The 16,402-nt window shown below is 43.3% G+C and overlaps 1 protein-coding gene across 1 annotated transcript in view; it reads left to right on the top strand.

The window, feature by feature from the left end:
• Positions 1-16,402, top strand: part of LOC137262060 (double-stranded RNA-specific editase 1-like) — a 38,779-nt gene that overhangs the window by 17,132 nt on the left and 5,245 nt on the right. Inside the window, exons 2-7 of the mRNA XM_067799848.1 lie at positions 10,179-10,332; positions 11,286-11,436; positions 13,062-13,242; positions 14,500-14,593; positions 15,217-15,378; positions 16,320-16,384. Of these exons, the coding sequence (XP_067655949.1) occupies positions 10,179-10,332; positions 11,286-11,436; positions 13,062-13,242; positions 14,500-14,593; positions 15,217-15,378; positions 16,320-16,384 (807 nt within the window). The remainder of the gene's footprint in view (positions 1-10,178; positions 10,333-11,285; positions 11,437-13,061; positions 13,243-14,499; positions 14,594-15,216; positions 15,379-16,319; positions 16,385-16,402) is intronic.

Below are 16,402 nucleotides of genomic sequence, written 5' to 3'. Positions count from 1 at the left end.
GAATGCTCGGGCTAGTGCTTGAGTTAATGTTTGTGTTGGTGCTGAATGCTCGGGTTAGTGCTTATGTTAATGTTTGTGTTGGTGCTGAATGTTCGGGTTAGTGCTTATGTTAATGTTTGTGTTGGTGCTGAATGCTCGGGCTAGTGCTTGAGTTAATGTTTGTGTTGGTGCTGAATGCTCGGGCTAGTGCTTATGTAAATGTTTGTGTTGGTGCTGAATGTTGATGTCGGTGCTTGAGTTAATGTTTGTGTTGGTGCTGAATGTTCGGGCTAGTGCTTATGTTAATGTTTGTGTTGGTGCTGAATGTTTGGGTTAGTGCTTATGTTAATGTTTGTGTTGGTGCTGAATGTTCGGGTTAGTGCTTATGTTAATGTTTGTGTTGGTGCTGAATGCTCGGGTTAGTGCTTAAGTTAATGTTTGTGTTGGTGCTGAATGTTCGGGCTAGTGCTTATGTTAATGTTTGTGTTGGTGCTGAATGCTCGGGTTAGTGCTTGAGTTAATGTTTGTGTTGGTGCTGAATGCTCGGGCTAGTGCTTGAGTTAATGTTTGTGTTGGTGCTGAATGCTCAAGTTTGTGCTCAAGCAAATGATTGTGTTGGTGTTTATATCAATACTCATGTTGGCGTTTATGTTTGTACTCTTGCTCACGCCAGTGCTTGTGTTATTTTTAGCGCTAGTGATAAATACTGTTAACAATAGTGGCATTGTTAAGTGTTCATGTCAGTGCTTGTGTGTTGCATATGCTCTTGTGTTAGAGGTTGGGTTGTGTTAGGGTAAGGTTAGGGTTAGATTAGGGCGCTAGTGGTAATAGCAATGTTTTGATACTTGTCATGTGAATGTGTTACTTCTTGTGTCTTTTTGAGCGTCAGAGATATTACTGGTGTTAGAAGCAATGTTAAGGCGAGTACTTTGTCTCGGTGCTAGTGTAAGTTCCCCTGATAATGCCATCACTTGTCCTCGTTTTCGTGTTATGCTAGAGACCGTCAAATCGTTACTAGTTTCACGGTAGTAATTAAGTGATGAACACGTCCGCTCGTCATGCCAAAGGCTCTGATTTAATTCACCACATCTGTAAGTGTCATATTGGTGTAGCCTCGCTGGTATATTGACCAACGAATATCCCAACTGACTTTACAGTATGTGGATAATATACTGACCAGCGAAAGAAACGCACCCCTGGTGGGTTTTTGTGTCAAATTTTTAAATAGATGACATAAATATATATGAACGCTTACTTTTATGAGATTTCATTTATTCGAAACTTGCGTTTCTTTTTTTGTTCAATATATGTGTACAGGGAACAATATGTACAGTACGAAACAATCTGAGAAACTGATTTACCTACATGCTCTATGGAGTTGACTCCTTGATCCGATGAATAAAACATATTTATCCCCTACCCGCCCCTAACGGTAACACCAACAGCCATTCCCTGTATTTGATAAAATGTTCTACCCCCTAAGCCTAATATCCATGACAAGGGCCAAAGTTCTACAGAGACATGCCCTAAAGGAGGAGATTTAAGTAAGTGCTCCTGTTCCGTATGAAAAGGACCCAAATACTTGGTCAGTGAGCCAAGGTGTTTCCATACCCGGATCATAACATTCCCCAGAGGGAATAGTGTTACACACGTACCCGATCTAGATTCCACCCCACCGTCCCCACCCCCCTCGGATACACATGAAGCTTTCTCGACCAATCAGATGGCTGCGGTAGTTGTTTGGGTTTTCGTGCAAGCTGGTCACGGGGGGTTTGCCTTGCACCCAAATCAATTTGAGCAAAGCGTTTTATTGACTCATGTATTTCACGTATATAGAGACAGAAGGCTACGACAAGGGAAGTGGGTATCTCTTTGCTAGGATACATACAGCAGGGGAACGCTGGGCAGGTCACACGCATGAAGACAGAAGGGCAGAATGGTGAGATGGCTTTCATTTTTTCCATCACGTTGTTTGTATTTTGTCGGTAGTATGGTCTTGCTGTTCTATGGTGGCACTGGGTTTTTCTTATTATTGTTGAGAGTATTTCTTCTTAGTCCGCCCTCTCCACCTCCTTAGCTCTCCCATTCAGGTATGTCGCAATCTCATATGCGTTTTATTTAGGTCTGTCTTATCAGTGGTCCGCCCGCCATCAACATCAACACAACGCCTCTAGACACATACACCCCAGTTATGCAAACATACGCACGCACGCACTCAATCACACAAACACCACACTAATACCCACGTCCACCAACACACTAACGAAAACACCTAGAATACCTACCTCTCTCTCTCTCTCTGTCTCTCTGTCTCCCTCTCGCTCCCTCTCTCTCCCTCACTCTCACTCTGTCCCTCTGTCATTCGCTCACTCCCTCTCCCCATCCCCATCTTTCTCTCACTCTCACTCTCTCTCTCTCTCTCTCTCCACACACACACACACACACATACACACACATACACACATACACACACATACACACATACACACACACACACACACACACATACACACACACATACACACACACACATACACACACACATACACACACACACACACACACACACACACACACACACACACACACACACACACACATACACACACTCTCTCTCCACGTGGTTCTCCTGGACATCTGAAACGTGGTGAGTACACTCTTGGTCAGATCAGAGTTTGTGTTGAACTGAACCTTGTACACCTTCCTATCTGAAGGGTCTGTCAACAGTCCACGGTAAGCACACAGTGAGATACGGTAGGAAAGGGGTGGGTACACTGGGTATACACGGGTCGGAGAGACAACAGTCGTGAAGAGTAGGGTAAAGGTTGGGGACAGAGTTTGGGGGATTAAGATTGGAGATTATCTTTCTTATTACCTTGTCTAACGATGGTGAAGGGAATTTGGGACTGGTTGGCTGAAGGTCAACCGGTAGAATATGCTGGACACAAACCAGGAAAGACAAAGTTTTCATTCTCCAATCTTTAATATGTTGAAACTGAATAAATAGATAGAAACAATATCACAAGTTGTATTATAAACTCTATCATGTACAAATGTGGGCGGTAGGGCAGCCTAGTAGTTAAAGCGTTCGCTTGTCAGGCAAAAGACCCTGGATCAATTCCCCACATTGGTACAATGGGTTAAGCACATTCCTGGTGTTCCCAGCATTGATATTGCTGGAATAGTTCTAAAACCGGCGTAAAACTAAACTCACTCACTCATGGACACGTGTTGTAAATTTACCGGTTACAAGAGAGATCTTCCTGTAATTAACATAGTGGTTAAAGCGTTCGTTCGCCACAGCGTCAAACCTCCATATCTGTGATATTGCTAAAATACTGCTCAGTTCACTCACTGTAAATACAGAGGCAGTGTCCTACGTGCACGTTATCAGATATTTAGATCAAGCGATGTTTACTTTATCTGGCAACACTGCTGATGTTACCTTCACAACATTATAGACTTACAGGATGGTGTACAGTACAGTCAGGTGATTGTCTACGTTAAACATAGCAAGCAATATGTTAATTTTAACTCTGTTATATACCATTGAGATGATTAATTTGAAATAAATGACAGCATATATGCAACATTATTTATTTAAGGGTTTTGTAAATATTTGATGGGTCGTAAAAAATATATTTGCAAAAAATACTCACACACACGCACGAACGCAAACGCACAAACGCACTCACACTCACACGCGTAGGAAAAGGACTGTAAAGTTGAGTGTCCTAAAGAGACAAACACCATCAACACGGGTCTCTGTGAGGGTATAGCTAGGTTAACACCCGTATTCACTACTAAATGACTTGATGCATTCCACAATTAGCTACAGGCGCTAGTTAAACCATATCGTATTGTGATATAAGTCAGTTATTGTGCCAGGGAGCGGGGCCTACGTCCCCAACGCACACAGCTGGTCATGGGACTCTGACAGGGAGTAAATGTGCCCGGAAAAAGATCCCCCACCCCTCAACTCCCACCCATATGTTGACATGTAATCAATTATGAATGTGTGAACCATTAGTGCCCAGCTATGTGATATACAGTATTATCACATCTCGTATATCAACAATTCATTTCACGAAAGCCTGTTATAGTGGCGATGTGTCACAACTGTTCATGATTAGCGCCTGTCAGTTAGTATAGGGTTTAGGCGAGTGAGTTTAGTTTTACGCCGCACTCAGCAATATTCCCGTTGTATGGCGGCTGTCTATAAATAATTGAGTCAGGACTAGACTATCCGGTGATAAACAACATAGGAATACAATGACATGGGTCAACCAAGTCAGCGGGCCTGATCACTCGATCCCGTTAATGGCCTCATACGACAAGCATGGGATACTGAACATCAGTTCTAATCAAGAATATTGCTGAGTACGGTGTAAAACTAAACTCACTCTAATCAAGATATTCACGGTTTATATTTGGTGGGTTGTTTGTTTGTTTGTTGTTGTTGTTTGTTTTTTGTTTTGTTTTGGGTTTTGGGTTTTTTTGGGTTTTTTTTGGGGGGGTGTTGTTGTCTTTGGGGTGGGGGGGGGGGTGAGGGTATCTGTGTGTGACTGTACTGAATGGAATATTTTGCCCTTACATGGAATTCATTACTCCATTATCGTTAATAGATGGCCAGTTCATATGCAATATTCTCCGTTATGATTATGTTATTTTTTAGTCTGAAGGAAAACGGTTTGTTTTACTCCGCCTCCTTAGTGGATTTGCAACTTCATCAGCACTTTGACTGTCCTTGTTTTCTGGCTACTCTGTAAAGGCTGGGTAGCCTAATGTGAAGCCCATTTCTGGTGTCCCCCGCCGAGATATTGCTAGGAGAGGCGTAAAATTAAACTGACTTACTCCTTACTCCCTTTCATCTAAACCTGTAGACGTGTAATAAATCATTAGTCCCATAACCTCACGGGAATACACACACTATCCGACATATATTTGACCTTGCTCTATTTTGTTTGTAAACACTAGCCGTAACTCTTACGACAGAACACGATTACGATTCAATTAGACTCTAAGTGGTTTGTTAAACATGCTCCCCTTTGTCCCTCTGCCCAAGATAAGATAACGCATAGTTTGTTAACTATTTGCCCAAACAGACAATGTGGCATTGATATACGTGTCGCGAACAGCGGCGACTTATTTCGACAATAGCCTGTAACACAATGGCAGTCGAGGCTTCAGCCTTCATCCAGGTGCCGGCATGTTGTTATTGTGGAGGTAATCTTTCATGATCAACGTCCACAAACCAGATCCCGCCGTATTGCTCACAGTGGGAATGTAGCCTCTGGACCCCGTGTTCTTTGAACCAAATAATGTAATTATTGTTAATGTTCCATTGTACGGGGATATAGTTTCATATTGATATATTTTCATTGTAGTCGTCGTCTATGAGATTTAACTGAATTAACTTAGTATCAATGACTGTTTTGACTGGGTCTGTTGGTATCAATTCATAAAGGTACCTGTTCCGGGTGGTAGTAGATGTTGAGAGGCGACATCAAGACCAGTTGTGGTTCGGTTGTTGCAATAATCCGCCGATACCAGGTTCGAATCCAGGTTTGTCTTGGATAATCGTTACACTCGGGCTCAAAGCAATAATGATCACACTCAGCCTCTTTCCGCTCTCCAGTCCAAGCATTGATGACCACCCATCACCCCACACCAACCCACACCCACCCACACCACACCACACCACCCCACACCACACCACCCCAAACCAACCCAACCCACATCTAAACACACAACAACACACTACCCAACATCTACGCACACCAACCCACACCGCACAACACCCTAACCCACACCACCCCAAACCACCAACCCACACCATCCCATACCAACCCACACCACACCACACCAACCCACACCACACCACACCATCTCACACCAACCCACACCGCACCACACCACACCACACCACACCACATCACACCACACCAACCCACCCACCACACCAACCTACATCTGCGCACATCACCTCACACCAACCCAACCCAACCCAACCCAACCCACACTATCCCCCAACAACCCCCAACAACCCCCAACAACCCACATTACCTCTACCCGCACATCGACCCCAAATAAAAGGAAATAAAAACACATAACACAATCTGTCCATTAAGCTGACAACCATAGAGCATACATGAGACACAGCTCAAAGCAGCGTAGAACATTGCTCCTTGGACATTCAAGAGTGCTGATTTTCATCGTTGGTTCGAATCTCGGTATGTGGGACTATATGTTTGAAGGGTTTTCAGCAGTGTAGACTTTCGTCATGGGTTCGAATCCCGGTATGTGGGACTATATGTTTGAAGGGTTTTCAGCACTGTAGACGTTCGTCATGGGTTCGAATCTCGGTGTGTGGGGCTATATGTTTGAAGGGCTTTTAGCACTGTTAACTTTCGTCATGGGTTCGAATCTAGGTTCTTCAGAAGTGTAGACGTGTTCTCGTGTTCGGAGTTTCATCAAAGTAGTGAGGATCTGGCAGATGCATGGATTTGGTTAGTTCCTCCCACAGGAAACTGACATGCTGGCTTGACTGATATGTTCCAAAGCGGCTTTTACACCAAACTCACACACTCATTCACTCACTCACTCACCCATTAACGAAGACATGGTAAAGGCAAAAGTCATTCAATACTGCAGTGATCGTATCGCGTGATCGATAATCACGATGTTGATCACAGGAATCCGGTATAGACCCAATCATTTACATATATAGTTCCACAATGTTTAAGCAACGACACCTCTATCAATGGATTCGGGCATAAATCAACACTGTAAATGCATACACAACGTTTCAGTGTGATTTGTTTGTGTTTTCATTTCCCCCGCAATATTTCAGTTCTTTCTTCCTCAAACTCGCTGGAATGTTGGTTTGTTTCATTCTGGACTGTCAATCCCGACTGCTTTGTCAGAGATTGAGGGGATCGGCGTCCAGATTACATACCCGCAGATCTGGGTTCAAGTTAACGATGGGAAAATGTTTATGTCTTAATGGGCTGTGTCATATATATTTAAAGCCAACTCGTACACACCGTCAACAAACGTGAATCAGAGGTTAACACTTGGTACGCACCGTCAATAAATGTGAATCAGAGGTTATTGCATACATTTGATTGATGACATCGAAGCTGACATTTCCGAACATGTTCAGTTACATCATATATAATATAATATAATATAATATAATATAATATAATATAATATAATATAATATAATATAAATGTTATACGCCTACTAATATGGCGACGAGGTAACCAAAAATGCGTTCCACACACTCTACCACTGAAGGCGTTGAGTGACGACTGCCCCCGGAACATCGTTGGGTTAAGAATGACAAGTAAGTCGGTCAGTCGCGACTTCTTAGTGTTTGTCCAATATTTAATCATGTAGATAAGGTGTGTTCCAGTAACCATGGCCGACCCATGGCCTCAACATACGCCCGATCACACGCCGAAATAAGGCTCCACAAAAATGTTTCATAGACCGATTTTTCAGAAGTGAAGAGGGAGGTAGGATTTTTTTTCAAACGTCATGCAACAAACAGGGGGAGATTTGATGTTATATCTCTACCATGAATAATAAATATTCATCTAGGCGCACACTGTACTCTTAAATACAGCTGTCAAGCAGGTCATTTTATGTAACAGCCATGAACATGGTTTTACGAAGACGGGAGTCAAATAGGTGTCACACGTTGTATCTGTATTGGGAATGGTTACCCGGATCTTCGGCGTAGTTGATGTGATAATATCATTACTACTTTAGGATGGAGCTTGGATATCATGTACCCAGTATTATGATAACATGGCAACATGTCTATTCACCTCTCTTGCTGAACAGCATCCGTGCTTAAATAGTGAGTTCGGAAAGTGAGTTGAGTGAGTGAGTTTAGTTTTACGCCGTTTCTCTTGGCAGTAATCCAGCAATATATCTGCTAGGGACACAAGAAATGAGGACCACATATTGTACCGATGTGGGAAAAACGAACCCGGGTTTTTGGCGAGATGAGCGAATGCTTCAACCACTAGGCTACCCCACCGCCCTGTCTGGTCCGAGAACACGGGCCAGATTCCGATCTCCACTTCTTACCTATCTCTGCCACCAACGTTGATCCAGGCCAGAAATCATCTCCAGTCACTCAGCCTATCTGAAGGAGCACGCTAACATGATTGAATCATGTCATCGGACCCAAATTGCGAAGATCGATGCTCGTGATGTCAATCACTGCATTGTCTGGTGCAGACTAGGATTATTTACAGACCATGGTCCCGATCCACAAAGCGTTCGTAACGTTACGATCTGTCGTAACTCTATACGTTATCATAGGCTTACGATCTGTCGTAACTCTATAGCTTATCACAGGCTTACGATTGTCTTAGCGCCACAAACGTTGTGTGGGTAGGGACCACTCGTCGTATAGCTGAAAAATGCTGATAGCGGCGTTAAAAATCAACTCAAGAATCAACAAACCTACAGTGCGCAGTAAGGCGATGAAAATCTGTCTAGACTAGAGTCAGCATACAGTGTATGAGAAGGGTGCCCATGTCAAAACTACAGTAAAGTAACCCATCGAACTCGCTCTATAAAACAGGTGTTAGTATGAACTGCGACAAGTGCGCGCATACGCACGCAGGCACGCACGCACACACGCAAATTCCATGCTTCCTCGTACTCCAAGATTATACGTACGCTTTCTCTACGCAAACAATCAACACACACGAACATCGCCGCAAGTGCCTTGTTCAAAAAGACACCTGGCCACTATAATGTAAACTTTACAGGTTGTTACAACCCGGGCTTTTGAGATAACGCTTCAAACAACACAAACAACTTCCTCTCTGTGTTTCATCGTGATGCTTTCTGTAGCCCCTCTACTGTTAGATAACAGTATTTGTGTTTAGGTAATAGTGTGATCATAATGCACGATAGGGATGTTTATTCCAGAACTGATAACATGTAGGTTTTCTCTGTAGAATAGCTGTAACTTTACTGTAACGGGGTCCTGCCAGGGTTAAGATAATGATTTGTCACACAAAGGTGGCAACTGATACAGAATATAAGTCATCTTGTTATCTCCACCCCTGTTGTTATCTGAATACCTGATAACTTACCTGTAGCCAACCCTTCTCGACTGGCGTTCCTCCGCCATTGCTGGCCACCCACCACCCTCTTCAGGTCGTCTGTGTCTAGTTTACCCAGGTGAGTCGAGAGACAGACTGCACACAGAAACACGATATAATTAGATCTACATCAGGTAAGGTACTTGGTAATTCATGAAAGCAATTTTCCTCCCAGATTTAAACACAGAAACACGCGGATTAATCTCATTCGGTATGTAAGGCATCTTCGTGAAGATATGCACATCTGTCTCAGACTTGTAAACAGTTACAGTTAAAATCGTATTATTAGGAGTAATATTTCGATAGAACCGCTCTAAATTGTTTTTATCAAACCCACCCCCAACGGTATTGTATTGATAGCTGCTGTTGAGTTTCGCTGACAGCGGAATCACTCATTATCATATATGTGTGTACACAACACGCCTCTCTTCCTAGTTTCATAGTAAAAGCCGGAAAGTGCCAGGTCTCATTTTCCTTGCTTCAGGTACATTTCGAACTGTTTACATGTGAGTCCGTGTTCGAGTAACAGACGATTTGATCTGTGCACGGACAGGTGACTACATGCATGAAGGCCCCATCTTTGTTGATGCAGGTTGGGACGTATCGCGCAGTAGCGTCAGTCGCTGTTGTAGTAGAAGCTGAAGAGATGTTGAAGAGTTGTGGTGCCATCAGTCGTTGTGATGGAGGTGTATGTCGGGGAAGGGGTAGCTGAAGTCGCTGTGATAGTGACGGTAGTGGGTAGTGTTGTGTTGTTGTGTCGTACTCTGCACGCTCCAGCTATATGGCGGCGGTCAGTGAACAATCAAGTAAGGACCAGGCAATCCAGTGATCAACATGAGCATCGATCTTTGCAGTTGGGATACGATGATATGTGTCAACCGAGTTTTGTGATGGTAGTAAAGGAAATATGTCGGAGAAGAGGTTACTGTAGTTGAAGTCGTTGTGATGGTGACGTGAAAGTGCGTCATGAAAAGAGAAGTTCTTAAATTCACGCATAAAGTTTGGTTTCACTCTCAAGGTAACTGTTGCTGCAGTGAATAACAGTGAGTATTTATCTTTTGCAGGTACAACGGTCATGGCGGGTGCCCAAGGGCCGTCCTTCGCCGCCCTGTACGGTGACCGTGACCCTGTCAGCGTATTGATGGAGTATGGCCAGACACGGGAAGTCACTGTGGAGTTCACGGAATTCACGCGTTCTGGGCCAGACCACGCATCCTGGTAAGTGCAGCCATAACATAGACTACTTGGCAATATGGGATGTCGGGGTAGCTTAGAGGTTAAAGCGTTCGTTCGTCACGCCGAAGGCCTGGGTTCAATTCCGAACATGGGTACAACGAGTGAAGCCCATTTCTGGCGTCACCCGCCGTGATATTGTTGGAATATTGCTAAAACAGGCGTAAAATCAAACCCACTCACTTGGCAATAAGTAGAGAAAGAATCAGTATGAGAGAGTATCACATAATATACTAAGGCCGAGCATGTCGCAAAAAGCAGTTGTACTAGAAATGGCCTGAAAAATAGTTTTGCTTCCGACGGAAATAATCAATTATCAGATACAAAATATGAACGTGGCGTGTTTGTAAATTATTATATCTAGGCTTGTGGTTTTAATTTTAGAAAGTGGATTATCAAATGTTTTGGCAATTAAAAATTCCGCATTCCAAACTTGCTTCCAGTTACTTCCACAAGAAGGAAAGAGACGCGTGAAGATTGGGGTTGGAATTGATCTTCATTGTAACCCTTGCTTGCCATAGCAGGTGACTAATGGGATCGGGTGGTGACGCTCGTTGACTTGGATGACACATGCCATCGTATCCCCATTACGCAAATCGATGCTCATGCTGTTGATCATTGGATTGTCTGGTCCAGACTCGATTATATACTGTCGCCATGTAGCTGGGTTGCTGAGTTGGGAGTATACTAACTCACTCGCCCAGCCATCCAGGAAATACGCTTACTTGAAATGTCAGCACAATGGTTTGAATTTCCAGTTCGATCCCAGGCTACGTCAAAATACCTTAAAAGCTGGTGCATGTTGTTTACCCGCCTAACGCTCGACAGTCAAAAATACAACAAAACCTATCATCATTTGCTCCGCCAGTAAACAATCCGACAGCAGTGCATATAACATCTGATCACAGTGCCACATAACCCTTCTTTTCCGTTCCCAGCTTCCACACTGCCGCTGTAGTGGACGGTGTCCAGTACGTTGACGGCGTGGGGTCGTCCAAGAAGGTGGCGAAAAAGGAAGCGGCGGAGAAGGCCCTGAAATCCATCTATGACAAGGGACGCAAGAGGTTGAAGGAGGCCAACTTTGAAATGGTTCGTGGATCATGCCTACCCCGTGTCATCTCACAGTCTATATGTCTGTCTGTCATGTCATATGAACAATGTTTAGGTGAAGCAGGAAGTAATCAATTTAGCCATCAGCTCGTTTGTGACTTGTTCGTGACTCGTTCGAGATATTTAGGCTTGGGGATTACACAGAGTGTAAACCTCACGTGCAAAACTAATCGACAGATTGCGCATGTTCTTGATTTACCACGAAGTCAACTATACAGCGATTCCAATCACGTGCAGGAGTAATTGGTGTAGATTGTTGTAATCAGCTAAACTAGTCTCCCCCCTCGTATCTAGGGTCAGTTATAGTTGCCAATGGCAATATGTAGTCTTTGTTCGTAAAACACGTTATGTTCAAATGAAGGTGTATGTCATGAGAGTCTCTCCGTTAACTACAAGAAGCTTCTTCACGGAATGACATGAGTAGTTACGAACTGACACGAACGAGAGAGCATTGCTATTTAAAGAATCAGTCTTTGGTCATGCGTTTAGACAGTCCGAGTCTAATTTTGATAAGTCGACTCTATTTCTTTCCCTTTTAGCGATATGTTTAGAATAAAGGAGAATCGTCAATCTATCAAAATTAGCTTCTTTGAGAGGCATATAGAAATTACAGCAGTATAGTGGTAAGGAAGGACTACGAAATAGGGATTAAAATCTTCTCTATTACGTAAGAGCTATCGTGTAGGTATAAGCTCTCGAACCGTTTTTCAATCAAGTGGCACCTCCATCAACGGAGAGTGGTTAAAGCGTCATGCTGAATCCTCGTTTTTAGTTCCCAATATGGACACAATGTGTGAAGCCTATTTCCATATCCTTCAAATTGATGGGATATTTCTAAAAGCATTAAAACTCACTTACTCACTGACTATTCCAAAGGAACCACCCATGAGGTCGACATCTGTCACCGATATCCCTCCTTTGTTGTAAGGGCTGACTTAAGTCGGTATTGGACGTCCTCAATGCATGGTCTGTCTAACTGTTTGTCATCATGGCCAGGTGGTAAAGTTAGTTCATTGGTCCAAGTGGTGGTCTGCCGTAGCAACAATATATCGGCAAGGCGACTTCTAAATGTCTGAATCCTCTTGGATACGACCTCCTGAATACCCTGTCCAGTAAGTCACCTCTCACGACACGGATTGGACGCTTACGATTAATGTTAACACAGGTCCCCTCGAGTCTCCACGTGTCTCCACGTGTCAGGGACGTTGGTTAAGTAAACTGATGTGTTTAGGCAGGCAGCTCGAAAATAACGTCGGTCCTTATGCACGAACCCGACTGAAACCCAATGAGATCCACAGCTTTTGTTTTCTGCGGGTCCTCGTGGCCGACAACGTTTTCATTCCCCAAAACTAAGAATATTATTTTTCAGAAAGTCTCTTCAGCAACTTCCCTTTATATTCCTATCTTACACTCTTCAAGTCACTTTGTTAGTTGTCACGTTTTTGTGCACTGTGAATTACTTATATTGTGGCTAAAGCATAGGGCCTACACATTCTGATCAGGGCCCACGGCATTTTTATGGTTCTGGGTCCTTGGGGCCTTCAGCTTTTCGGGGTTAAGGGCAAACAATACGTCTTTATAACGACTGATCTATACCTTTCCAGAACAACACCTTTGAAGATCAGACGGACTTGAGCCACGCCCACAAGATCAAGCTGCTGACACGTGGTGTGTTGGAGCTGGCGGAGGAAACACAATTGGTCTATTACACCAAAGACAAAATCGCAGCCGCCATTGTTCTCGAAATGCATCATGGGAGGTTTGTGGCTGTTGGCCTAGGAACAGGTGAGTTGTCAGTTGTCTCATGTATGCAATCTCGTGTATTGCACTCAAAAACGCATTACCCAAACCCTGGATATGACGAAACGATAGGAATAAAAAACAGAAAGTCCTTAAGTTAACTGAATTCATTAAGTCATTATTAGCTACTAAATCAGCTGGAACAATTCTGGCGTTTAGAGCATTTAAGTTTTCAGGATTTAAAAAATAAACTCTGAATCACGTTTTGCTTTCACAGTGACAAGAAGAAAGGTAAAGGTTACCAATGCACAATTTTAAGTTTGTTTCACCTTTACGTGCTGACCGTTAACCTACTGACCAGGCTGGCATGTGTTTAGTTGTTGGCGTTTTGTTGTTACCGTGCATGTCGCTGTTGTACGTCGACAGGAGTGTTGATGACGAAGTTGTCATTTCAGGGTTTAGGGCATCTCGGTTTAGTAGATGTGTGTTGTGTCACGTTAACCTTCAGCAACCTTCTTGTTAGAGGCACCAAACCGAATCTGGCTGACAAAAGTGCTGATTTGGTTGACGCTTATACTCATCACGCACCAATTTTATAGATCGATGCTCATGATGTTGTTCACTCGATTGTTTACAAATCGTCGACATCTAGTCGGAATACTGCCGAGTGAAGTGTTAAACAATGACCAGTTTCAAAAGTTATTGAGATCTTCACTAGAAACTCATAGACATCAGTATGACTTTGTAGAACTCTTGGTCGAATACGTCAGTATTATATACTGGACAAAGTACTTTAGGGATATTGGTGTTTTTATGATCGATACTTCATCATATTGTCAATGAATAAGTAGATCAGTATTCATAATTTTGAAATTTACATTTATCCCCGACAATTTTTCTCCAGTATATACAGAGCGCAGTATACTCGTCTGTTGAAGACAATCTTTGAGTTTGTTATTTTAATTATTACATTTTCGAAAATTACAGCTAAAAGGTTGTTCACCACTAAAATTGATATTCCAACTAAACTATCATAATGAATGTACCTTGCATGTAGATTTAAACATATGCACGTTTTAAAAAATAATATACTCATATATTCAGATTTAATGATCACTGGATTGTATGGTCCAGACTCGATCATTTACAGACCGCCGCCATATAGCTGGAATATAGCTGCGTGCGGCGTAAGACTTAACTGACTATACACTTTAACATTGCGTTCTACATTACGGTAGTGAGGTCATAAGGAGATGGCGTGTCCCTGCTCTCACCTGTATTTGCACCTGTCCGGCGTTCCAGGTAACAGGTGTATCCTCCACCAGCACATGCGAGATGACGGCAGCAGAATCATCCACTCTCACGCCGAGATCATCGCCAAGCGGGCGTTCATCAGGTAAACGTTGCCCTTGACAAAGATACAAGAAAACTGTATCGAAACGTTGTTTGTCCTTATCTGATGATACCTGCCTGACGATACAAGAATCTGTTGCATCACCTGATGCTTTTGTCCTTATCAGACTCGAAAAAGGTAGACGAAAAACTAGATACGAAGATGAGGACCCAGTAATTTGAGGGAAAAAAACATGTTTTCTGGTTTTGTTATATGATGTTTAAAACGTAACGCCAAATGACGTTATGGCGTAAATGTCTTTTGTGTAGTGCCAGTGTCTTTTTTTTCAAACATGAATATCTTTCTTTGAAAGGCATTTTAGAAGTTGTATAGATGAAGGAAAACCAAGTTCTGTGGACAGGCAACCTCTTCATTGCTTTTCGGTGCAGGGACTAACATCGTTATTTATCGAGCAAGTGTAACGGTGTTAGTACCTGCACCGAAACGTCACACCCACTGCAATAAAGACGTTGACTGTCCATAGAACTTGGTTTTCCTTCATTAATGTCTTTGGAAGATTTACATGTGATCGAGTGTATCACTGAATTGTTGCAAAAGAAGCGGGGTGGGTGGTCGCCCTCCCTGATATTTCTTATGTCTGTACGCCCTTGTATTTTGACGTCCAGGTACTTGTACAAGCAGCTGGAGAGGTACGAGGACCGCAGAGGGCATCATTTGTTTGAGAGGAACCACGTGACTGGGAAGCTGAAGATCAGGGATGACGTCAAGCTTCACCTCTACATCAGTCGCCCACCATGTGGAGACGCTTCGGCCTTCCCCACGATAGGGTGAGTCGTGGTACATTGGGCCTTCCCCACGATAGGGTGAGTCGTGGTACATTGGGCCTTCCCCACGACAGGGTACGTCGTGGTACACTGAGGTACATGCCTCTGGATGGGCCTAGTGTTTATCAAGTAACGGTACATAGGGTAGAGAAGTGAAGCTTTGGTTGTAGTGTATACATGGGACGTAACTGAAAGGCGTATGCACTTCAGTATTTCGGCACAATACGTTTAAAGCAATAGTATTGCGCCTGAATATATATCGCTACGTCTGTCAGTCAACGTTAAAATATTGGAGCTTCTCAAAACTCATATAGCCCTGTGGGGCTAAGCTAGAGTCTGGCATTTTGGGGGTAAATATAAGTGTCCCTGACTGAACTGCAACTGTAAGACTTCCATTATTTGAACAGACAGTCATCTCTTTTCTCTTCTTGAGAAAGAAGTATTGAGAAGACGGACCCTGTTTAGCTGGATACAGTCTGTTCCACTTATTAGTAGGAATAAGACAAGGTAAGAAGGGAAGCATACAGTGCACTACGTTCATTGTCTAACACGCTTACGTTCGTACTGACGGATATAAGGAACCGTACTCTCGGTCAGGGACTATATGCTGAATATTTCAGTTGAAATACGCATAACGAACTTAAACAAGGCCCTTTCGAGGCCCTTTCTAGATTTCGAGATCCTTTTGAGGCCCTCTACGCCACAACCGTTGTTTATTGTATTTGGTTGATTGGTTGGGTTGTTTTGTTTTGTTTTTTTGGGTGGGGTGGGGTGGGGTTGTTGTTTATTTTTGTTTGGGGTTTTTTTGTGTTCTTTTGGGGGTTTGGGCGGGGGGGGGGGGGGTGTCTGCAAGTATATCACAATTGTTACACTTCTACTGGAAGTAGCAATCTTAACACAATCACAATGGTTCTGTATTAACGTAATTCACCCGTTTTGTCCAGGAACGGCCCCACCAGAATGAAGGCAATAAGAAAGCAGGGCCAACTCAGGACTATCATTGAAGATGGTATGTACAACTGTCCGT

This window comes from Haliotis asinina, chromosome 14, assembly GCF_037392515.1.
Source record: "Haliotis asinina isolate JCU_RB_2024 chromosome 14, JCU_Hal_asi_v2, whole genome shotgun sequence".
Lineage (NCBI taxonomy): Eukaryota > Metazoa > Mollusca > Gastropoda > Lepetellida > Haliotidae > Haliotis > Haliotis asinina.
Note: the sequence above shows the minus strand (reverse complement) of the source record. Positions and strands in the feature narration are given on the sequence as shown.